The 23,285-nt window shown below is 51.8% G+C and overlaps 1 protein-coding gene across 4 annotated transcripts in view; it reads right to left on the bottom strand.

The window, feature by feature from the left end:
- The window catches only part of GTPBP1 (GTP binding protein 1), a 37,403-nt gene that overhangs the window by 12,569 nt on the left and 1,549 nt on the right, over positions 1-23,285 (bottom strand). The window contains exons 1-11 of one of the 4 annotated variants that reach the window (XM_019835591.3): positions 22,715-22,854; positions 20,215-20,326; positions 14,205-14,411; positions 13,222-13,570; positions 9,817-9,940; positions 8,870-8,984; positions 7,013-7,157; positions 6,699-6,881; positions 5,739-5,874; positions 4,982-5,160; positions 3,427-3,627 (exon numbers count right to left, since the gene is read on the bottom strand). In XM_019835591.3, the coding sequence (XP_019691150.1) occupies positions 3,427-3,627; positions 4,982-5,160; positions 5,739-5,874; positions 6,699-6,881; positions 7,013-7,157; positions 8,870-8,984; positions 9,817-9,940; positions 13,222-13,570; positions 14,205-14,411; positions 20,215-20,252 (1,677 nt within the window). In that variant the 5' untranslated portion in view covers positions 20,253-20,326; positions 22,715-22,854. Of the gene's footprint in view, positions 1-2,167; positions 2,518-3,426; positions 3,628-4,981; positions 5,161-5,738; positions 5,875-6,698; positions 6,882-7,012; positions 7,158-8,869; positions 8,985-9,816; positions 9,941-13,221; positions 13,571-14,204; positions 14,412-20,214; positions 20,327-22,714; positions 22,855-23,285 lie in introns of those variants that run through there. The other 3 variants (XM_003989266.6, XM_019835589.3, XM_019835590.3) reach the window with 3 other exon arrangements.

Below are 23,285 nucleotides of genomic sequence, written 5' to 3'. Positions count from 1 at the left end.
GTGGAGGCCACAGCTTCCAAAAGTAAAGCGGTGATGCTCTTAGGGGCAAAAGAGTTCAGGCAAAACAAGGTCCCACCCTGGAGAAGCCCTGTGGAAACACAGACACCACAGCACCTCCCACGGGGACAGAGAGCAGGGGGCGCTGCCCAATGCTAGAGTCCTCCACTTCCGAAGGCACCAGCGGGCAGAGGCCCCTATAAGCAGAACCAGGTCAAAAAGCAAGAAGGACACAGCACACCGAGGAACAGGCAGGGGCCAAAGGCCAAGGAGCAGAGCAGCTGCCTACGGATGGCCGCGGCGTGGGCCGGAGCAGGAATGAACGTGCCCACTGGAGGCACTGCTCTCTGAGCTTGTTTCCTAACCGGAAAAATGGAACACCACCTCTTTCCTATCTAGTAGCTTCAAAATCAAACAAGTGAGGGAGACACCCAACAGCACAGCCACATCACAGAGACTTGTCAACACCACGTTTCTCCTTCCGAGCCTGCCTATCGCCACACGGACTTGGCAGCTGGTGCAGTGGTAAGCAGCACGGGGACCGTTCACTGGGCACCTCCCACGTGCTGGGGACATCACAGCTTCACCGTACGTTCTCTCACCGAATCCTCACAACCCCCGTGACAGAGGCGCTTACCTCTTGCTCTAGACGAGGAAACTGAGGGTCAGAGAAGATTGGCAGCTTGGCCCCTGTCACCGCTGGCAGAGGGGCCTGGGTTTTGAAGCCACACATGCCCGAGAGGAGAAGCTGGGCTCCTCCCGACCCCGCCCTGCTCCACAGCTGGGGGCTCCAGAGAGGCACAGCCAGCATTCCCCATGGCAGCACCTCCACCTGGAGGGCCTGGGCCGGGAACATGACACCATCAACTCGGAACAAACTTTTATTTTCTGTGCCGGTCCGGTCAGTCCATGGCCATGGGTCAGTGGTAACTAGAAATAGTTGGAAGGAGGGGAGGGGAAGGGACCAGCAGTTCAGAAGCAAGAAGAATGGAGAGGGCTGGGATGGGAAGAAGGCAAGGCGGAGGAAGGACCCAGCCAGCTGGGTGTCTGCCCCGGTTAGAAGAACATATCTCTACCCACCAGTCCACCCTAAACCAAGGGCTTCTGTCCGCAGCTCAGGCCAGGCTCGTTTGGGCCCCACAGTGCCATCTCTGGCCTGGAGGACCCCAGGCGGTGAATCTTCCAGAGGGCTTAACGCTCTGTGCTGGGCCTGGAAGAATCTTTTTCACAACCCCCTACCTAACCTCCCCACACCCCCACAGGGGCCTCCAAAACTGGGGCTCAGACCTTTCCCTGTTGTGCTCCTGTAGCAGCCAGCTGGGGCAACACGGCGGGGCTGCGGTAGGGAAGAGGAGTTGTAGCCCAGGCCTGGCTCAGAGGAACGCATCCCCACCAATAGGAGGTGCTGGTGAGCAGGACCCAGAGCGAGTTGATGCGAGTCCAGGTCAGCCATCAGTGCCCCCAGGCCCACCAAGATGCAGAGTCAAAGTTCAAGGGCCAAAGCCTCAGCTCAGCAGAATCAGCAGAGCAGGAGTTGCCCTGGCCTGGCCAGGCAAACAGGATTGTCTCCAAGGAGAAAAAAAAAAAACCACCTGCTGTCTTTGGGTCAGTGGCAAGGGTCAGAGTTAGGGGCAGGAAGGGTCCTACAATCCAAGTGCCACTCCCCTCCACACATCTACAGGCTACAACTTAAGAGCTTTTGGCATAACGTGGTTTTGGGTTTAAGGGGGTAAAAAAGGAGAGAGAAAAAAGGAGGCCACCACGCTCCATTCTGCTAAAATCCCCCTAGTCCCAGAAGGAAGGCTCCCTGCTCGGGCAGCAGCAGACACTGATGAATCCCCTAAGCCCTGAGTCCGGCTCTGTAGAGGGCTCTGGGCACAGACGAATGAGCACAGGGGAGGAGCGTGAGCACAGGGGAGTGATGTGCTCCTCAGCTTCTGAAAGCCCCTAAAGTTTGTCACAGAAACACACAGACGGATGGACAGATGGGCAGGCAGCCAGCTCCTGGAGGCTGGTGGCCACAGAGGATAAAAGGAGAAAGACTGCCAGGGCCCTGACTGGCTACACTTCTGCACCACACACCCACCCACCCACCCACCCACCCACACACCCACACCCACACCCACACACTAGAGAGAGAGAGATAATAAAAAGAATAAAAACTAAGGGCCCAGATATACAAAAAATGTGAGTAAGGAAGAAGGCAGGGAAGAAGGTAGATGATGGTCAGTCCTCCGGAAGTCTGGCCACCTTCCTCAGCTTATAAATGACAACCCCCCTGGAAAATGGGGGCGGGGGGAGCATGATGAGGCTCCAGCTGTGGCCTGGGGGAGGACGGGTGGTGGTCAGAGCTGCTCTGGCCCATCTGGCGGCACAGTGGCCAGAGTACAAGGATCCCTTGGGTGGTGGGGGTGGGCCAGGGGAGATTCAGCAGCCGCTGGCAGGAGTCACGCAGGCCCCCTGGGACTTCACTTTGTGACGCTGGCCCCCCCGTCGCCGGCCCCCGCTGCCGGGCTTGGGCTGAAAGGGAGAAAGTAGGAGCTTGAAAAGTAGTGGCCCACTGGGAGCAGGGCAGGGCGGCGCAGGGGCAAGGCAGCGGGAAGAGGGGCGGGAGGAAAGCCAGCAGGCGGTATGGTCCCAGCCTAGCCCGAGCCGTCAGCTACTGTGTGACTTCGAGCACAGCACTTCTCTGTCAGGTGGGGCCGGCATCCACCCTGCCTCCCCAGGGGGCAGGTCCCACTTGACGACCGTGAGCCGTTCTGAGAAGCACAAGGAGAGCAGGAACCAACACCTGCCCCCACTGATACGGAGAGAAAGGCTCAACGTGGGACAGAAAACGGAGAGGCAGGTCCAGGCAGAAGTTTCCTCCTCCAAAGCGGGGTCAGACGGAGAAGACACCGGAAGGAGCAATACGAGGGGGCGAACGGGACAGAACTGGGGGACAAACCTAACAGGAGATGCCGCGCGACAACCACACTGACACGGGGCGCAAGGCCACCTACTCCACCCCTGCCACGCAGGACGAGCCTCCAAGGCAGGGCCTTTCCAACCTTCTGGACCACCACAGACATATCCCACTCCCCCCGCCAACACAGACCGCAAGCACTCTTACTCAGAGAGGGAACCCCTGACAATTTTCTATTCTGATTATTGACACCAAATGCTAAGCAGGACCGACTAAACTGGGCTTTCTACAGGGCTTTCTACAGTGTTCGAAGAACGCTCTGCCTCAAGAGACAACCAGCACACATTTAGCACTCACGTGCCAAGAGCTGGAGGGGAGGCACCTTCTATGAACCGCAGACACGGCAGCTGAGCACAGGCTGCCCGAAGCTCTCCTGTCACCCCCACCGGCTAGAGGAACAGCCACCCTCCCACTGCCACCCTGAGGCGGTCAGGGGACCAGACTGGCCCGAGAAGTCCACTCACCTGTGCCTGGAGACCGCTGGACAAAGCCGGCTGCACCGTCCCTAGAGAGCAAGCTTCATCTCCAGGCGGGGGTGCCCCTACTGCTGGCCCTCCAGACGGGCCTCCCTCTTCTCGCTTGGCCAGGGGGCCCTTTTTTGTTGACTGCATTTTAATCTGCTGGGGCTTCGAATTCATCGGGGAGTTGTTGGTGGTCTGGAGGAGCTGCAGGAGTCAAGGAGTTGAGGATGGGGCCGGAGCTGCAGGCAGTGACGTCAGCTCCGCTGCCCAGGCCCTGTGCCTCCGCCCCCAGGGACCTCCCCCTCCCTGGCCTGGCTAGCCCTGGGCGAGGTGGGCGGTAGGGAGGCCGTGACAGCGGCAGCCGGATGAAGGGAGGTCTTCATTCCCACTCAGTGTCTCGGGGCTGCTCCAACCCAGGCTGACGTCTTGCCTGCCTCAGCCCAGCCCAGAGTGGCTCTATCCTAGCCCCTGCCCCAGCTGCTCTTCCCGCAGACCACTGTGAATCTTGTCAACCTCCCACCTAGCCTCGCTCCTAGCTGGGGTCCAGCCTGCCCAGAACCTTGTGAACCCAACTTGAGGCTCTCTTCCTTGCTAAGCTGGCTGAACTCCTCAGGGAATCAACTGAATCTCCTGCTGCCCCTGTGACAAGAGTCTGGGGCAGGCTTTAACTTCAGGCCTCCCAAAGAAACCACCTGAATGCCTCAGCACCTGGAAACATCTGGAGTGTGGCTTTCATGAATCTTAAGAGCTCCCACCCAGGAGAGACTGATTTAAAGCCTTCCCTTGTGGTCTAAGTTCAATCTCAAAGCAGGGAGGAGGCCTGGCTACACCCCCAAGGGCACTATGGCACGTGCTGGCAGCTTCTGCCACTCTCAGCCAGCCCCAGAGGCAAGCAGCCTTCAAAGATACGATCTTCCACCCACGGTACAGCCCTTGGAATTGCCTGGATGAGCCTGAGAAAGGCCGTTCTGGAGGCAAGGCCAGCCTGAGGTGGATCCCAAGATCTCACACAGGCTGTTTAGAGCAAGAATCAAACCACTGTATCAACTGCCCCTACCCAAGAACACGGGTGAAGCCTGCAGAGGGCATGAAGTGGGCTCCACGACACAGAAACAGCTCAAGCCCAGGCGCCCTAGCTGTCCAACAGTCACTATATCCTGACCCACTGCCGTCAGGGTGCCCCCCGCCACCCCCCCCCCTCGCCAGGCCACTGGAGCCTATGCCTGGCACCTTGGAGGCCGACCGTAGCTAGGACCAGACACTTTCCTACCTCTGTTTCCTAGGTAGGACGGCCAGGCATCAACCCCACCTCCTCTCCTCCACAGTCACCACCAAAGCCCAGGGAGGCAGAAGGCCCAGAGACACCTCTCGGGAAAGAGAGAACATGGCACCGAGGCCACACCTGAGCACTGTTTCAGCTCTCCCAAGGCAGGAACTAGTGCCTCTGTCCCTGGCAGTTAGCAGGATTCTGCAGGGCTTCTCCTGTTGTGCTCAGTCTGAGAATGGGATGGTCCCCAGGACTCCCTGGGACTGGGCAAAGAGGTCCTCCCGGCCATACCTTGGTGATGGTGCCCACGGCCTTGGTGCGGCCTTCCCGAAACACCAGCCGCTGGTCTATGTGCAGGTACTCAGGGGTCTTGATGAAGCGGAAGTGCACGGTGGCCTTGTCCCCGGTGCGCAGACAGTCCTTGTCCATGCTCAGAATGGTGGCCGTCTGCCGGATGCTCCCGCAGTGAACTGTCAAAAGAGCCAGGAGGTCAGGATAGGACTCAGCTGCTCAGTGGCCCCCAGGCAGGAGAGAGAGCACGGCACACGCTTGAGCTGTGGCCAGCTACAGGCCTCAGGGGACCGCGTGTGGCCAAGCGAGCTGGAGGTCCGCTCTCTGGTCTGCTCCTGCTGCACACTGTCAGACCCCACCTGTCCCCGGACCCACAGTCTTGGTCCCCAAATACAGGGCACTCTGTTTGCGTGTGTACCCTCTCTAGACCGTTGGCCTCTTGACAGCAGAGTTTGCCCATCTCTTTGTTCCTGGCACCTTGGCAACACTGCCTGCACATAACAGGCCGACGTTTGCTAAAGGAGTGAGTGTGAGGCTCTTGAGGGCAAGTCCGGGTCTCCAGAGCCCAACACAGAACCGGCACTCAGCTAATGTGTGCAGGAACTGATTAAACCCTGCGGCTTGTGGGCAGAACAGAGGGGAAGGCATCACTAAACGGAACGGAGACCTGACTCTGGGGTTTGGGGAGCTGTTAACACTTTGTTGAGGGAGTTAGAGCAGAGGGCCTCCTGGGCTGGCAGTGCCCTTAGACACCTACCCATGGCCTGGTAGCGTGGACTGATCGTGGTGGGGTGGTGGAGGACAAGGATCTCGGCCTCAAACTCCCAGGATGCTTGGGGATTCAAGCGTGGGGAAACCATCACCATGCCCTTGCGGATGGACGAGCGCTTGATCTGAAAGAAAGAGGGAATCCCAGACCTCAGGGATAATGATGCCCAGGATTCTATCCCCTGGTCCCAGAGGACCAGGCGTCCCCTCTGGGAATGAAGACCACCCCAGCTCAGCCTTGCCCTCTTACTGCACTGGACCACAGGCCTTCCAGGTGGACAATACAAGGCCGGCTTAAGTGCTATATGGGAAGCTTAAACACTGCTCTGCGGGGCAGCGGGGGTGGGGAGGGGTGGTTGTGTCAGGAAAGGCTTCACACAGGAAGTGGCATTTCAGCTGGGCCTTGATAGATGAATAAGAATTAAGTGGAGGTGAGAGGGCACAGGCAGGCGAGTATGCAGACGTCAGAGACAGGGTGAGCATGATGACTGCTGGAGGGAGTAAGGAAATCCCATTCCACTGGTTAATTTGATTGGCAGGGAAGGCAGGTGACCCTATAGCTAGCGCTCATCCCAAGTCCTGAGGGATGGAAGGCTGAATGGGAGGAGGATCTGGCATGGATCCCAATGGCCCTTTGCAGTGGGACCATCTGCATAGGAGGGAAGTGTCTTTCTGACCTCACCACTGAGTTTGGGGGACCCTCCTCAGGCACTAGAAGGGGGAACAGAGCTTAGGAGGCAGGTAGGCCTGGGTTCAAGTCCTGGCTATAGCACTTACTAGTTGTGTGATCCTAGGTAAGTCACTTGGGCTCCCTGAGCCCCCGTTTTCTCACCTGTAAAAGTGAGGTCAGTAATCCCTGCCTTACTGAGCAGCCAGGACAGCTGCAGATGGCCCTGAGCCTAGCGTAACGGAACCCGAGGGGGCTGTTCTTAATATTCTAGACACTCACCTTCTTCAGCGCAAAGGAGGCCGTCTGGCCCCCCCGCACCTCCTTGACAGGCATGCGCTTGCGGTGGATTGATTTGACAGCAATGGACAGGAAGTTACCCAGGGGATCTGGGCCCAGCAGCAGGGTGTCATTCAGCTTGATCAGGCCTCTCAGTGTTGTCCCCGACACCACTGTCCCCACACCCTGCAGAGAAGGCCAAGGCCCAGTAAGTCTATGCCCACTCAGACCCTCCCCACCGTATACTTGTCCTGATGCCCCTGTAGGAAGTGCCCACCCAGTCTCCCACGCCGCTCGGTCCACCAGAAGCCACTCACTGGGACAGAGTAAGTGTCGTCAATCTGAAACTCAGCGGGCTCTTCCTCTCGGTAGCTGGTGCGGGGGGAGAGGAGGTTGAGGAACATCTTCAGCAGATCTAGGTTCTCACCTGTGACGTTGGAGATCTGGAATATCGGGCACATCCTAAGTGGAGGGTGGAGAAAGACAAAGGAGCTCAGATGGCCAGCTCCTGGGTGACAGGGTGGGAAAGGTAAGCACGTGCTGCTTGCTAAGGGCCCCCGGCCTCCTAGGGCTCTACGCCTCTGCCCTGGCCTTCCAAGGGCTGGCCAGACCTGCTCTAAGGCCTTCTTCTCTCACTCAGTTTTCTCTCTGAAATCTGTCCCCTCGTCCCTGTCCTTCCACCACTGCTCTATTTGGGGCTCGTATGACTGCCTCTTCTTCCTAAAGCACACACATGCTTGTTTAAAATTCTTGCCTGCCTTTCTGCTGCAGAGGAGACAGCCTGAATTCCCTCTTTCCAGCATGTCGGCAGGTTTATTTCCCTCAAATTCCTGTCTGCCAGCCAGACCAGAGAACCTTTGCTTCCCCCGAAAGCCTAATACTTTTTTGCTCCCCGTGTGTATCTTCACTCTGATCCTCCTGCCTGAATTTCTTCCCTTTTACCCAACTAAAAAACCCTCTCATCCTTCAGAGCCCATCTCCAATGCAGAATTTTCCAGGAAACCCTTCCCAGATGGGCACTCTTGGCTCCTGCCAGCTCTTGGAAAACTTTTTGTGTCTGTTACATGTGACTACATCTCAGTTTCCATCAGTCATTACAATAGGCTCTCTGTCTCCTATCCAGGGTTAATCAGAGTTTTCAAGATTGGGAATTATATAGTCTCCATAGCTTCTAGAATAACACCTGCACAGAAGAGGCGCTCAGAATGAAATGAAATGAAATGAAATGAAATGGGGCCAGCTGAAACATACCCCCTCTGCTGGCCGCCTGGTGGTACTGAAGACAGCATCAGGGCACAGCCATAGACCAAAATGCCAGGCTGCTCTGGGTTCTGTACTACAGACCAAGCCAGGAGGCGATGGCTCCTAAGCAGCCCCCAGACTCTGGGAAAAGGAGCAAACTTAACAAAGTTCACTATTATCAAGAGAGTAGCTCTCTGACCAAGGAGGTGACCACCCTGAGGACAAAGACTGTGCCTGAGTTAACTGTGAATCCTCAATGCCCGGATGAAGAACATGGCACAGAACAAACATCCAGTAAATGTCTATGGAATCAAAGGATACACTAATAAGTAAATGCCAAAACTGATCTGTGATGAGACAGCTTTTGGGGGACAACAGTATAAAAAATTAGTAATAAGGGGCGCCTGGGTGGCTCAGTCGGTAAGCGTCTGACTTCAGCTCAGGTCATGATCTCGCGGTTCGTGAGTTCGAGCCCTGCATCGGGCTCTGTGCTAACAGCTCAGAGCCTGGAGCCTGCTTCGGATTCTGTGTCTCCCTCTCTCTCTGGTCCTCCCCCACTCACACTCTGTCTCTCTCTCAAAAATAAATAAACATTAAAAAAAAATTTTTTTAATTAATAATAAGTTATAAAAATGGCTGCGTTTGTATCACACAGCAGCCAGACACAGGGCTAAGTGCTTTACATACATCATTTCCAACACTTATGAGAACGCCATGGAGAAGGGAATATTATTCCCATTTCACAGGTAAGAAGACACTGAAGCCTCAGCTGAGATTCCAACCTCAGCAAGGCCAGCACCTCAGAATATGGGTTGCCTGACAGAACTTCTGGGCAACACTGCCCGGCTGGGAGAACCTGTACTGAGTTCAGAATCTTCTAGTCCATCCAATCTCTATGCCTGCCCAGAAGTGAGTGCTCACTACCCATTTACCTCTCAGAGCTGAAGTTGGAGGCCGTGACAATCACATCATCCTTGCTCTGTACCAACACAGGGATCTTCCGGCAGCCTGGCGACTTCAGCAGGCGCTGTAACAGCTTCAGGGTTTCTTAAAGGGTGAGATGGAACACAATTAGGGGGACACAGCTTTCTCTTTGGCCAGGCTTCCAGAGCAAGACTGGTCCACTCTTTACTGACATAAGCAGGAGACAGATGGACAGACCAGCATTAAATGGCAGCCCTGGAGAAGCAAAAGGAGGATCAAAACCTGGGGTGGGTAGGTGCTTGCTAGAGTTAAAAAGACCACAGATAAGGTCTCTCTGGTAAGGTTACAAGTCTGAAACCGGTCAGATTTCTCCAGAGTCTCTAAAAGACCCACATCCCGTAAGCCACGACAAAGCCAATGTTCTCAGAATGTTCTGCTTCCTCGATAAAAATTCATCTGACAAAGGACCTCTAAGACATTTACACATCCACAGAAGCCCTTATGAGGCATTCCAAAAGGACACCTCTCTACTTCTCATCTACCGTCTGTAGCAGTGAGGAAGAAATGTGAGGCTGTTCTGAAGCCTTTGGTGATAGAAGGCAATCAGACCCTCTGCCCAAATGTCTCCATAGATATCCCCTGTTTAGATGCTAAAAGCCAAGGCCCTGGCCCTGTGGCCAGCTGAAAAGAGGCGCCAGATGAGGGATCTCAAGAATCCTATATTTGGAACCAGAAGGAACAAAGAGCAGGGCATAATTCGAGGGTGTGCTCAGACCAAGAGCTAAACAAAGGAGGAAGCAGAAGATTCCGGGTTGACGGAAATCCAGACCAAGGTCTGAGCACAAGGGAAAAAAGCAAAAGATTCTTGGCTGAAGCCCTGGCAGCACCACCAAGGAGCCACAGTGGGCGACAGCCCCAAACAGAGACACTGCTGCTAGCTGCAAGCTTCACTTACCTTGTAGGATGTTGGCAGGACACATGTCAATCTTGGTGACCACCACAAAGACAGGCACATTGAGTGCCAATGCGAGGCCCAGATGTTCCTTGGTCATCCCCACGATGCCAGCATTGCTCCCCACCTGCCCCAACACAGAAGGAACGGTCAGGACAAGGGAGACAGAGTAAGGGTGAGCACAGGGGCTCGAAGAAGGCTGGGGTAAGAGAGAGCTCCCATCTCTGAGGCTTCCAACAGAACAGGACACATGGGGCAGAAGTCTTGGGCCGGAAACCAAATAGCTGTAGATGGAAGCTGGGCTAGGCACCAATGGCTTTGACCTCTGATTTAACGATGTAGGCTATCCAAATCAGAGGAGACTTGGAAATGATAAAAAAGACAAACTCACACAGTCTGGGAAAACAACCGTCTAGAGCCATCAAGGATACATTCAGTTTAACATCACTGGCCTCCAGTTTCCTGGTCTATAAAATGGAGCAGTAATGACATCCACTTTAGAGGGCCTGTTAAGGTTCAAGTGTCATAACATACATCAGAGATCCAATACAACCAGCACGAATGAGGTGTTCAGGCAATGGCAGCTGTTGTTATTGTTACTGGTCCTTTCCGTAACAATAAATGTTTTAAAATATCACCATAAAGGCTGCCCAAATAAACTAGGGCACATGTACAAGTGTGCCATACAAAACATACCAAGCATGCTATCCAGAAGAAAGAGAGACTCCTATCTACTGACATGGGTTAATCTCTAAGACATGTTTTTAAGAGGAAAAAAAAAAGGCAAGGTGTATGTACCATGCTACCGTTAAAAGGGTGTAGAATGGATCAGGGTTTGAAAAAAGCGGCTGTAAGAAACTTGGGGAACATCTGAGATAATATAAACACTTAGAGCCTAGATATTGGAGGGCATTAGGGAACTCATGTGCATCTTCCCAGCTACAGTAACAGTAGGAGACAGTCCTTACTTTTAGGAGCTGTGTGCTAAAGTATTTGGGGGTCAAGAGTCACAATGCCTATAATCTTTCAAATGGTTCAACCGAAACAACAAAAACACACATATGCATCCATCACAAACACAGATGAACACAGCAAAATGTTAACGGTTGTTGAATCCGAGCAGTGGGTCGATGGTGTTCGCTGTACTATTCCTTCAACTTTCCTGACTGTCTGAAATTGGAGGGAGAGAATACATCCGCATTTGCTGGTATGATTACAAAATATCTCTGGAGACTACATACGAAACTGGAAATACTGGTTGCCCTGGAGAGGAAACGGAACAGAGGAGGAAGGGAGACATTTCAGTAGAAGCGTTTTGGTGTCTTTTTGTTTTTGTGCCATAAGAATGCGCTACTTACTAAAACTTACTAAAGTTGAATTCCAGTTGTTATGACGGGGCACCTGGGTGGCTCAGTCTGTTAAATGTCTGACTCTTGATTTTGGCTCATGTCATGATCTCACGGGTTGTGAGATCGAGCCCTGTGTCAGCCTGTGTGCTGAAGGCACAGAGCCTGCTTGGGATTCTCTCTCCCTCTCTCTCTGCCCTTCCCCTGCTCCTGCGCGCATGCTTGCTCTTGCTCACTCGCTCGCTCTCTCAAAATAAATATTGTCATAACATATTTACAGAGCGCTTAATACATTCCAGAACGGTTTCTTCCCTTTTTAAAATATTTTAAAGTTTATTTATTTGAGAGAGAGAAGCACAAGTGGGGTAGGGGGAGAGAGAGAGGGAGAGAGAATTCCAAGCAGGCTCCGAGCTGTTGGCGCTGAGCCCGACCATGGGGCTCGAACTCACTAACCGTGAGATCACGACCTGAGCCGAAATCAAGAGTTGGATGCTTAACCGACTGAGCCACGCAGGTGCCCCTTACATTCCAGAACGGTTTCAAGCGATGCCCTTCATTTGATCGCACTTCACAGGTGAGCCGCTATCCCACTGACACACACGTCCTCTGCCATGTTCCCTTCTGCTCACACCAAGACTCCTCCTCTCTCTTCCTTCTAATTCTTCCCGTTTCTTCCAACCACCTTTCCTATCCAACCCAGACTTGTTTGCATTCTTTCCAGCTGGGATAAGAGAATGCTCTATCGCTCTGTTGTCTATATATTTTATAGACTCCTTCTCCCCCCCCCCCCCCCCGGAAATTTATTATCATGGAGCCATGATGATTTCATTGTTTTCTACAGAAATTTTTAATATTTGGATTATAGCCTCAAAGTCAGATAATGTATAACATTTCATCTAGGGTGAAGGTATTTCCTTTAATTGCCCTTGTTCCCTATACTTAGAAAAATGCCTACTTTACACTGGTTTCTACACCTTTCTTAACACAAACCCAGCAATTCCCCCAAATACGCCCTATGGCTCTTCCTCTGAAACCCCTTCTTGTGGAAGTTTTTCTTAGCCCAAAGTTGGTGGTGGCCCCTGAAATGCTCAAGGATATGGGAGATCCTGATTTAATGAGATCCCAAGAACCTTGGGTAGAGAGCCACCAAGAGTGTTCACACATATGCTCTGCTTCACTCTCCAGTTTGGGGAGAATTTGCCTGAGAACCTGTGTTTGTGGGGCAACTTGATCAATTATGCTCTCAACAGATGCTTGTGTTTACTACGCTTATTAATACAGGCAGCTGGAGGAACCAGGAAATGGGGAAGGGCTTTGAGAAGCACTTGCCAAAGGAAAACTTGCTCACTTGTGCTCTCCGTGGAAGCTGTGAAGCTGTGTGCAAGGCAGTGGGCCTCACAGACTCCCACACGCTGTCCAGGGAAGAAAATCAGTGGGACCCAAAAGGAAACTTTGCAACATGATCCAACACAGAAGCCTCTGCTCCCTTTCCTTTTCAGTTGATCTATATTTCGATGAGCTGCCAAAAAATCTACTCACTGGACTGTAAGCTCTACGGGAGCCCGGGGTGGCCCTGTATCCTTCAGGCCCCAGGAACGGTGCCAGGCACACGGGAGACTCTCCTCCCAGGCTTTGACAGAGGTGACCTCCCGGGCCCCTCTTGATTGCCGTCTGTGCTCTCTTCCATTTCTTCCCAGGTTCGTCTCGTCTCTGGGGGTGCCACCTAGTACCACCTCCGCAAAGCAGCCTAACCCCGCCACGGGAAAACATTTCTGAAGGTGGTAAGTGAGCCCCAGGAGAAACCCTCCTCTATGCCTCTCTGAAAAATAAAACAGGTCTGCAACCGGCACCAGGGAGAGAGATCGAGGTACGTACACCACCAAGGTACAAGACCACAGCACTCAGGGGACCAGGCAACCCTGTAAAATGTGTCATCCTTACCCCGTGTCAAAGCCCCGAATCAACAGGCCTCTGTCGCAGAACAATCTCTAGCACTCGCGCATCACCACCTCCCAAACAACCCAGCTGGAGCCTCCCCTCCTCAGGAGTGCTTCCCACTTACCATGAGCATGCAGAAGTCCGGCAAATGACCTGTCATGCCAAAGACAGTGGTCTTCAGGTACTTCTCATGGCCAGCCAAGTCGATGAAGGTAATGACCTTGGTGGATTTCTCACAAATCTTTGTCCATTCCAGGCTGCCACCATGGCTGTCTGGCTTATTTACCACATTGCCTTCACTGTCAAAGCCCAGGATGTCGTTGCCCACGCTGCTGGTGCGACCAGATTCAATCTCATGTTTGTGGCGGAAGAGTTTCTGGCGGGCAAAGCCTCGGCCGTTGTCCAGCTCCCCGTGGGTCAGGACCCCCAAAAGCGTGCTTTTGCCGGCATCCACGTTGCCTACCACTGCTACCCTGCACGTACACAAACCCATACATCCTTGTGAGAGTTAGTGGGTAAGCAAAGTGAACCCGAGTACCTGGATCTCTAAGGACACACTGCCCCTGAGCCTCTGCAGCCCACTGCTCCTCCCACTCGTGGCTGAGCACATTGGGAACGTCCCTGGAAGCACAGCCTCCAGAGTAGAAAGAATTATTTCGGAGGAACTAGACTCCCATCACGATGGCCTTCTCTCTTGACGTCCACTAGCTTCCTCAAAGCTGCCAGACAGGAGCCCCAAGGCAGCAGAGGCACAAAGTGCTCCCCTCCAATATCCTGGTTTTCAGCCTCACAGGTTGATTAGATGAGACAACGTAGCCTCAGATAAGAAAAGGGTGCCTGGGTGGCTCAGTCGGTTAAGAAAAGGCAGCCCACACAATGGCCACAAATGGATGGCTGGCCTCCACTCTTACCAAACGGAAATATTTAGGGAGGGGGAAGTACAGAAGCAGAAAACGGAGCTATCATATCTCTGGACACTCTTTCCTGGCCTCAGAAAGGGAAGGAGTGTCAAGTGCCAGAGGTTCAATCACTGCTCTCCGTGAAGCCCTAGACTGCAGGGTCACGCAGGGGTTCAGAACCCCTGAACTGTTCCGAAGGTCTCCTCACCTGACCTCCAGGAAGTCATTGTCTCCTACTCGTTTCCGGACCAGGTAATCACGCACACGGCCCCCCGCTTCTTGGCGTTCCCGCAGGAGGATGACATCAGCCTCTATCTGTTCCGCCATACTCTTCACTGTGGCGTAGGAGGCCTCCATGTCAGCTTCACTCAGTCCGTACTCAGTCCCATCTGGTGACAAGAGCCCAGACATCAGCCTGCCAACAAGTCAGCCATTCAGCCACCCCCACCAAACCGTACCCCCCCCCCCCCCACCGACCCCAGGCACTGGAGAACAACACCGCTCTCTCTGACACTTTTCAAAAACTTGGGCACACACAGAGTTAATAAATAATAGTGCCGCGGGCTTCCCCTTGAAGCAGGGTATTCATTAATTCATTCAACAGTAATCACTAAGACTCTCCAAGGTTTTATGCCAAGTCTCATGCTGGGTACTGGGAGTACAGGTGCCCTCGGCGAGCTCACAGCCCAGCGGGAGAGACAGAAAATTAATTAATTGCAATACAACTTGAGTGCTTTACTATAGAATTATACAAAGGGAATGTAAAGTGTAAGCAACTAGCACAGCCTAGGGAAGCTGAGGACAGCTCTGCAGGATGCCGAGTCCAAGCTGGGTCTCCAAGTATGAAAAATGGGCCTACGAGAAAGGAGTAAAAACATCCTAGGCAGAGGAGCAAAGCACGGAGCATGGCAGATCACGGCACATTCAAGGACCAATAAGCAGCTTGGTGTGTTGGGGAGCAGGATGTCAAGTGGTGAGAGACCCTATAAGGGGTGAGAGCCGTTAAGAGCAGACAGACACCAGACGGCAGCAAAACACATTATGTACCAGGCAGTGGGAAGCTTTGGGAGTTTAGGCAGGGGTGTAACACGATCAGATTCACTGTGGGCTAGAAAGAGGTCTTGAGCAGCAACAGAGAGTGTGCACTGGCAAGGGAGAGACCAGAGAGGGGGAGCCCGGTTAGGAACTAATTCTAATAACCCAAGCAAGAAATGATGAGGACAGGAGGCAAAGGAAAATTGGGAGAGAATTTAAGAATGATTTTAGGGACAGATTTTTAACTGAGGTGGCTCAGGTGAAACATCCAGCAAGTAGCCGGAAAAAAGGAGTCTGAGCTCAGAATGAGGAAGGGAGTCCAACGGAAAGACAGGGACCCATCAACCAAATCACCTGAGTGTCTACTGTAAGGTAATCCCTGCGAGGTGCTTTCAACCTGGGATCGTTCAGTTCCTCCCACAAGAGCTCGTCGGCTTTTCCTCCAGCCTCTGGGTCTCAGAGAGTGAGTGCCTCTGCCCCTTGCCCAGGCTAATCCCCCAGCATGTGCCCAACCCCTTCTCTTCTACTGCCTCTCAAAGACTTTACGCTGCCTTTTCCCACCCCCTCTTCCCTTCTACCACCGAGCATCTCAAGGGAGTGATCACACCTGCTGACTGTATTTCTGAGGACTCTAGAAGAAATTAATTTTCAAGTCATTCATTAATGGCCTTCAACCACTCATCTAATGCCCTTTACTTGACCCCCTACAACACTGGACACTGCTGGCTACCCTACCTTTGCTTCCCGAAGCACTTCCCTCCCATGCTGCCTGCCTATTGCCTGAACTCTTCTGATTTACCTCTCTACCCTCTGTCTGGCTCCTTCCTCTCTCAGTGGTCCTCTTCTCTAGCCTCTGAACATTTATTTCCCTTGGCCATCTCATCCTATGGCTCCAACCGTCACTTTGTAAACGACAAAAACACTCATTTCTAGCACTGTCCTCTTCGAAGAGCTCCAGACTGGATTTCCAGCTGCATGGGTGAGAACTCTTAGAAGCCCGGCATCTGAACTCAACCACTCCACACCCCTTTTTAAACCACAGCACAAAAACGAACACTGCTAGTAAAGCACTTTAGTCCTCCGTGCAATCCTATGGGGTAAGCATTACTGTTCCCATTTAGCAATGGGATAAACAGAACCCGGAGAGGTCTCAGAGCTGGTAGACAGCCAAGGGGCCGTGGGCGCTTGGGTTTTCTGATTCCAAACGTAGAGCCTTTTCCTCTGGCCAGGGTTCCTCTTCGTGCCCGGCCAGTTCCTCCCTTGCCTTCCCGACTTCTGACGGCAACACTACCTTTCCAGTCACCCAGGCTCAACACTCATCCCTCCAGTCCTGATTCTAGCTTTGCGCCTCGCCCTTCTGTCCTTGTCCCTGCTCTCCTGTTGCCAATCCAGTGCCACCAGCCCAATTCAGGCCCTGTTCCACCTCAAACACTACAAGACCCCTAGCTGGTCGTAGCACATCCCGGCTTTATTCCCTGCAACCCATCCTGCATACACACAAGCTTAAGCTCCTAATCCAGGCACAGTTCTGGCGTTGTTACTTCCAAGTCAAACCCTCGGGCTCCCCCAGTCCAGTAGCAACCGGCTCCAATTTCTTCAAGGTCTCCCCCATTTATCCCACACCTCCTCCTGTTTTGTCCCAACGCAAGTGGCTCAGTTACCATCCCTCCTTGTTCCCTACACTTCTTCAGATCTATTCTTTTGCTTATGTATTTCCCATCCTAGAAAGCACGCATCAGCACACCACACACTACCCCCCTTGTGGAATAGGGTTCTGGATGCATGTCTTCCCCCACTATATACAAGGATCTTGAGGACAGGGTATCTCAAATATTCCCTGGATGCCCCATGAGGGTGCTTTTCCTCCATCAAGTCCTCAAATGTTTACAAAATGCAAAAAAAGAAAAAGAAAAAGAAAGAAAGAAAGAAAGAAAGAAAGAAAGAAAGAAAGAAAGAAAGAAAAGAGAAAAGAAAAGAAAAGAAAAGAAAAGAAAAGAAAAGAAAAGAATAGAATAAAATAGAATAGAATAGAATAGAATAGAATAGAATAGAATAGAATAGAATAGAATAGACTAGACTAGACTAGACTAGACTACAGAGGCATTGGTTGGGCTGAGGAGTTCCCTCAGCCTACTTAGCTCTAGAAATCTTCTAGGTTAGAGAAGGGCTTACTGAAAGTGTTCCTAAGAGAAAGCCTGCTAACCTTGCCATTCTAGCCAGACTCCCAAATTCTATCCAACCTTCCCTGCTTCTGGTACAACAAAATGCTTCCGGGTCCTGTTTCACACCAAGGGGCAATCACGAACGTCACCTTGTCTATCCAGACCTCCCAGCGAATGCCCCTAGTCACATTACCCTTCTCCAGCGTGCACCGCATTCCTCATCCTGTAGGAGTGGAGACAAAGGCCAAGGAGAAAAGCTGTAGAGGTCCAATTACTTAAGGCCACATATTTAACCATGCCCAGACCTAATCAGATTTCTGTCCTGCCATCTGGCTTACCTTTTCTGTATGCACTCTCCTCAATGTGCTTTTAGGATAAAAGTCTTAATTCCTTGATGTGGCGTTCAAAAACCATCAAGATGTGGGCCCTGCTGATCTGCCCAGCCTACCCTCCTGATACTCCCAACCTCACATTCTATGCTCCCACTTTACAGAATCACTTTTGGTCCACCAACTCTTCCACAATCACCAATGCCTCTGTGCCTCTGTGCATGTGGCTTTCTCAGCTCACTCACTACTGCCTCCATTTAACCTGGAAAACTCCTACTCCCCCTTTAGTATCGTTTCAAGGGGCACCTCCTCTTTGAAGCCCTTGCTGACTGCCCCCCAGAGACCTGACACTCCTCCCATTTCCCTGAACTTTTAATACAGGAGCTGGTTCTTAGAAAGCCATGACTTAATATGAAAAATGAACAAAGTTCTTCTTGAAAAAAAATCTCCTGGTAAATCAACTCTAACCTGGAATCTTTAAAAAATTATTACTGCCATGATTAATACCAGGTAACATTTCTGTGATACTATAGTCCAGTGTTAATCTTCGCCATGACCCACGGGACAGATTCTATTATCAACCCCATTTGAAGACAAGGAAAAGAGCCAGTAGGCAAATGGAGATCTACTGCCAGGTGAGACCGCCTCCTTTTACAATTAGGAACGTATACTCAATGAACATATTACTCTGCCTAGAACTTTTTAACATCTAACTTACCCACACAAAATATCTCTGAGGTAGGGTGGGGAAGTGTGCCATCAACTCCATTTTACAGACGAAGGAAGTGATAAACAGAAGTAAAGCACAGGAAGCTGGTAATGAAGCTGACCCCTGGGGGCCTTGCATCTGGTTTAGTCCTCTATTGGATGTTCAACTTGTTTAACTAGTTATGCTCTCTTTCTACCTCCAAAGAATTCCAGTAGGAAGGAGTCACTGAATCTAACAGCATCCAATTGGTGGATGCAAAGATAATGCTTGGGTGTGTAGATGTAATAATGAATACTGAACATCTTATGCTTTGCCATTGGAGGGTTAATTAGTTGTCAGTTGCCAAGGCATGGTAATGATGGGGGGGGAGGGGGTGGGGAAGGGCAGGGTCCTAAGAATACAGACCATCAAAGAACAGTCCCGACGCTTGTCAAAATTGGTCTAGATATGGTTTCTTCAATTCTACAAGCGTGAAGTGGCCTGAGAGTGGCTCATCCTAACACAGCAGGCCAGATGTGCACCTGAACAAAAGCTTTTAAAAGTCTACCAACAAACCCCTGGTCACCAAATAGAATGGCTCTTTCTGCACCTGACTCTCCTTGCTGTCTTTAGCACTTGCCAGTGCTGACCAACCCCCTCCCCTTCTTGTCAGGCAACCTCTCAGTGTGTCTACCTCTCTGACCATGCTTTCTTTAAAGTGATAAGACCCAAAACTGGGAAGGCAGCAGCAAAGATGGAATGGAAGGGACGGAGAGGAGAGACATTTCAAAGGAAAGCACAGCAGTATTTGGAGATCAAACCCTTCTTCCATACGTCAGTCTTGCGGCATTTCCAAATATTTTCTGCTCAGGTTATCTATGTATATACTATCTTTCTTCCCGGGGCAGAGGCCAGTTTATAAGTATCCAAAGTACTTTGCAACAGTATCAAGCCCTTAGAAGATACTTAACAGATCTTCTAGTCAAATAGCTAAAGAATGACTTTGAGTTTTTCTCCATCTCTGACTAAAAAGAATTATTACCTGCCTTTGCAAAGCCTGCATTCAGCAAAGAACTGTTCCTTTAATGACGCATCAAGGCCTACCAGGGCTTCCTGTGAAGACGACAGAGCCAAGTTCTGGTCCAGGCTAAATTCATAATTGTTAACAAGCCCAGCTGCCATTTCAGCAAAAATAATGTCGTAATGAAGCAAGAGTAAGTAGGCCTTGTATCGAGGGAATATTTTTTAATACCTAACTTAGCCACACAAAGTACCTCTGAGGTAGGGTATCCCTAGGAGTGACCAAAGGGGGGCGGGGGGAAAGCCCAAGATAAAATTTAGAGGACTGCTCTCCTCTAAAACAGTGGGCCCCATTACAATGGAACAAGCAGGCTGGAGGACACTGATCAGCCCCTTCCGGAACGGTAACAAGGCTACACGTCTGACAGGATCTCACAGGGAGAAAAAGAAGACTTCTGTTATCACAGCTAACCACAGCGAATGGTCAGTGTGGTCTGAGGCAAGGCGGTCTTGCCAAAGGGAGGAACGCTGGGTGTCCTTCTCTTGAAGACATCAAGAAGAATCACGAAGGTTCTCTGCAAAACAGGTAATAACAGCGATGGGATCCGTAAACCGGGCCTAAAGAGGGAAGGGCCTAGAGCTGCCCAAGGAAGACTTAACTGTAGGCCTCACTGTGACTTGCTCTGTTACCTGGGATAAGAAGTTTCCTCGCTTTGAGCTTTCCCTTTATGCAAATTGAGGGTACTGGAGACAGCAAGGAAGCGTCTGTAGAACCGCCTGGACAGTGAATCTTTGACATCAAGCATATTATGATCACTAAGGTGGGAGTTAGCATCACCGCTTTGTCCTTTTATGTCCTCCCAAACAGTTGTGCAGACACTAAAGAATCACTGCAGCCGACACAGGACCAGGAAGTTGATAAAAGAAGGACAATGTGCTCTAAGTAATTTTTTAAAAATAAAGCGAAAGGAAAACTATGCTCACCTGATCCCTGCCCAATGACATATATGGTCTCTCCGCATCCCTCGTCCATCCTCTCCCACATCTGCCGAAGTAGGCTGTCATACTGCTCTGATGTAGGGCTCACTAGAACCAGCTAGAAGAGAAACCAACAGCCTTAAGACCACACTTACTAGAAGAGCAGCACAGCCAAGGTAGATCAGCAGCCTGACCAAAGACCCTGATTGAACCCCACAGCATCTGGATCTGAAATAACTACGCGGCCCCCCTCATGTCCTCTCTGCCTCCCTTGAAATAGCCTTTGAGCCTTAGCCTTTTAGGAATTGAGTTCTATGATGTACTAAAATGAGGATGTCTGAGCCACAACCCACAGACAAAAGGGTGTGAGCAGCCTGCTTCCTGCTGCTTGACAGGAGGGGCAGGACCCACCACGACTGACAATGGGGCACTGTGGGGAGGCATTCAGGAGCCGTGCTTTGTTACCTACGTGCCAAAGTCTGCTACCTGCACTTTGCAGTTCACCGGACAGAGAGCTCCTACCCTGCCATTCCCGCCACCCTAGGCCACTGGTTCTCACAGTAACCAAAGAATTCGGTTCCATCTCGCCTTGGCAAGATCTTGATTATTTAGAATCAGCAGCAAAAACTGCCGCAAGACTCATCTCCAGCAACAAAACACCCATTACCAGTAAGGCGGGTAGTTAGCGCCATCATTCTGCAAATTTCTGTCAATAACGTGAAAATATACACTGCTTATTTGGGGAGGCCATTTAGCAAGAGGTATGTCAGATTCCATTCTCTGACCGCTTGTGTGTGACCTTGGACAAAGACCTTAACCTCTCTGAGTCTCAGTTTTTCAATCCACAAATAGGGATTATACTACCTGAATCCTAAGGCCACTACAAAGACCAAGTAAGATAACATGTAAAAACACCTAGTCCACGGCTCAGTAAGTGGGAATTCGTTTCCTTCGCCCAATCAGCCCTGGGAAAACCTTCTCAGATGAAACTAGCCACTACAGTTCACTGACCATCTCTCCCTCTGAAAGCTCTCAGAACTTTTGGTCTCCGTAGTTCATTGTAGCAAGCGTATACACTTACAGCTTCTAGTCTTTTCCTCAGGAATCAACACATCCCTTCTCCCTCTCCACATTGTCAGTTTTTCTTTTCAATGTCGTCAAAATTTACAGACCTACGGCTTCTCAAGTTCAAAACAGTGAGAAGGACTTCCCCAGCTCTGCAATGAAGTAACACCTGCCTATCCCGGAACATTAAATGCGTTGGTCAGGAAATGACGGTACTACTCTCTTTGCAACTCTGCCTTGCACGTTCCCACCCTGCGTCTTCAGGATTCTTCAGCACCTTGACCATGAGCTGACACCCGACTCATCTGCTTCTGAAGCAAGTGCGTTTCTTACAACTTCCTGAGTTGACTCATTAGGGCTTGTACTTGTCAACCTGGGTGCTGCCTGGGTCTTTTGCTTCAAGCCCATGGCCTCACACATTGCCTCTGGCCATCCCTCTCTCTGAGCTTGGCTATTCTCATTACGGTAGTGGAGACAGCAGACAAGAAAACTGTTAAAGAAGCCAGATAGCTGGTTTCTACGTAGGCAGCTGAGACTAGAGGGAGAGAAAACAGTTGAAACTTGGTTGCTTAGGTTGCAAGGGAACTTCTCTCCGGTTTGGGTCAAGTTGCATGCAGTTTTGCCACCAGACTTTGACAAGGCACGAAGGTTTTCAAGGCTCGACAAACACGTTTCATTGTAACTACCCAGCAACAGGTAGGAGGTGGCATTGATGCTATTAAATCTGCACAGGGAATTATCAGTTGTTCAGTTCCCTTCAAACATTTACTGAGTAGTATGTATCGGGCGCTTTACTAGGGGTCTGTGAAAGAGACAAAATTCAATCAAGTAACTTTAGAGATCTCATTGGCTTTATTCTACATTCATGAATCAGGCAGCATCCTATCCAGCAAGGAGAAAGGAGCTCCATGTAGCTGCACAGAAAGGAGAGATTTTATAGGCAGCAATGAGGGGAGACGAGGTTATTAGCGCAAGAAAAGAAAGGATCCGTTCCAGGCAAGGTTACCTTCTCTTTGGGAAAAGCGGGGGGGGGGGGGGGGGGGGGGTCTTAGCAGGCAGATTACCTCGCTAGCAGTGACCAAGAAATTTCACCCCTGGGAGAGGCTGAAGCTGCAACTAAGTTTTGCCGTTCCGGGGGCAAGTGACTCCATCCTGGGCCTGTTGTGTTTTGTTTTTTAACCCGTCGAATACGTTTCTCATTTTTACAACATACTTGGACTTATAAGTGATGTAGCTCTAGAACTGAGAGGTTAAGAAACTTTCCCAAGGTCACAGAGCCTTTTTAAGTGGCAGGGCAGGAAAGGGAACCCAGCCCTGACTCCCAAATTGGCATTCTCTCCTTTACTGATGTTTAAGCACCTTCGAAACACCAGTCGCGTCTTCACTTACTGCTTCACTCGCACAATGCCACGCAGAAGCCGAGCCCTTGATTCCCGCCTACCTTCTCCCAAGCTCAGACGCCCCGATTTAAAAGGTCCTTCGTGATTCCATTCATACAGGATGAGGTTCCACTCCCAGGGTGGCGAGATTACGGGTCCTGCCCGTCTTTCAGTTTTGGTTCGTCGAGCAGGAATTCCTCGGACAACCCTCCCTCCGACCGAGCAACTACTTTCGGTCTCCTTTCCCGACACCAGGCAGAGCCCCGGCGGCCTTCCTGCCCCCGGCGGGGCTGCCTGATCCTCCCGCGCCGCCGCTCCCCCTGCGCCAGCCACCTCCGACGCTCGGCTGGCTGCCGTCTCGGGGGAGGCGGCACCGCTCCGGGAGCGGGATCGGGACCGGGACCCGGACCGCAACCGCGCGGGGCGCTGCGGGCGCCCCCGTTCCACGTGGCCGAGCCGGGGGGCAGCGATCTGGGCGGGAGCCCGACGGCGGGAGGCCGGGTAGGCGCCGCCGGGGGAGGACGGCGGTGCGCGGCCCTCGGGGGCCACCCCCTCGCCCTCGGCCCGGAGCTCCAGACGCGTCCCGCACCGGCAGGTGGGCGGGCTTGGCCCGGCCCCTCCCGCCCCCGCCGG

This window comes from Felis catus, chromosome B4 (genome assembly GCF_018350175.1).
Source record: "Felis catus isolate Fca126 chromosome B4, F.catus_Fca126_mat1.0, whole genome shotgun sequence".
Classification (NCBI taxonomy): Eukaryota; Metazoa; Chordata; class Mammalia; order Carnivora; family Felidae; genus Felis; species Felis catus.
This window is presented reverse-complemented; position numbering and strand designations above follow the sequence as displayed.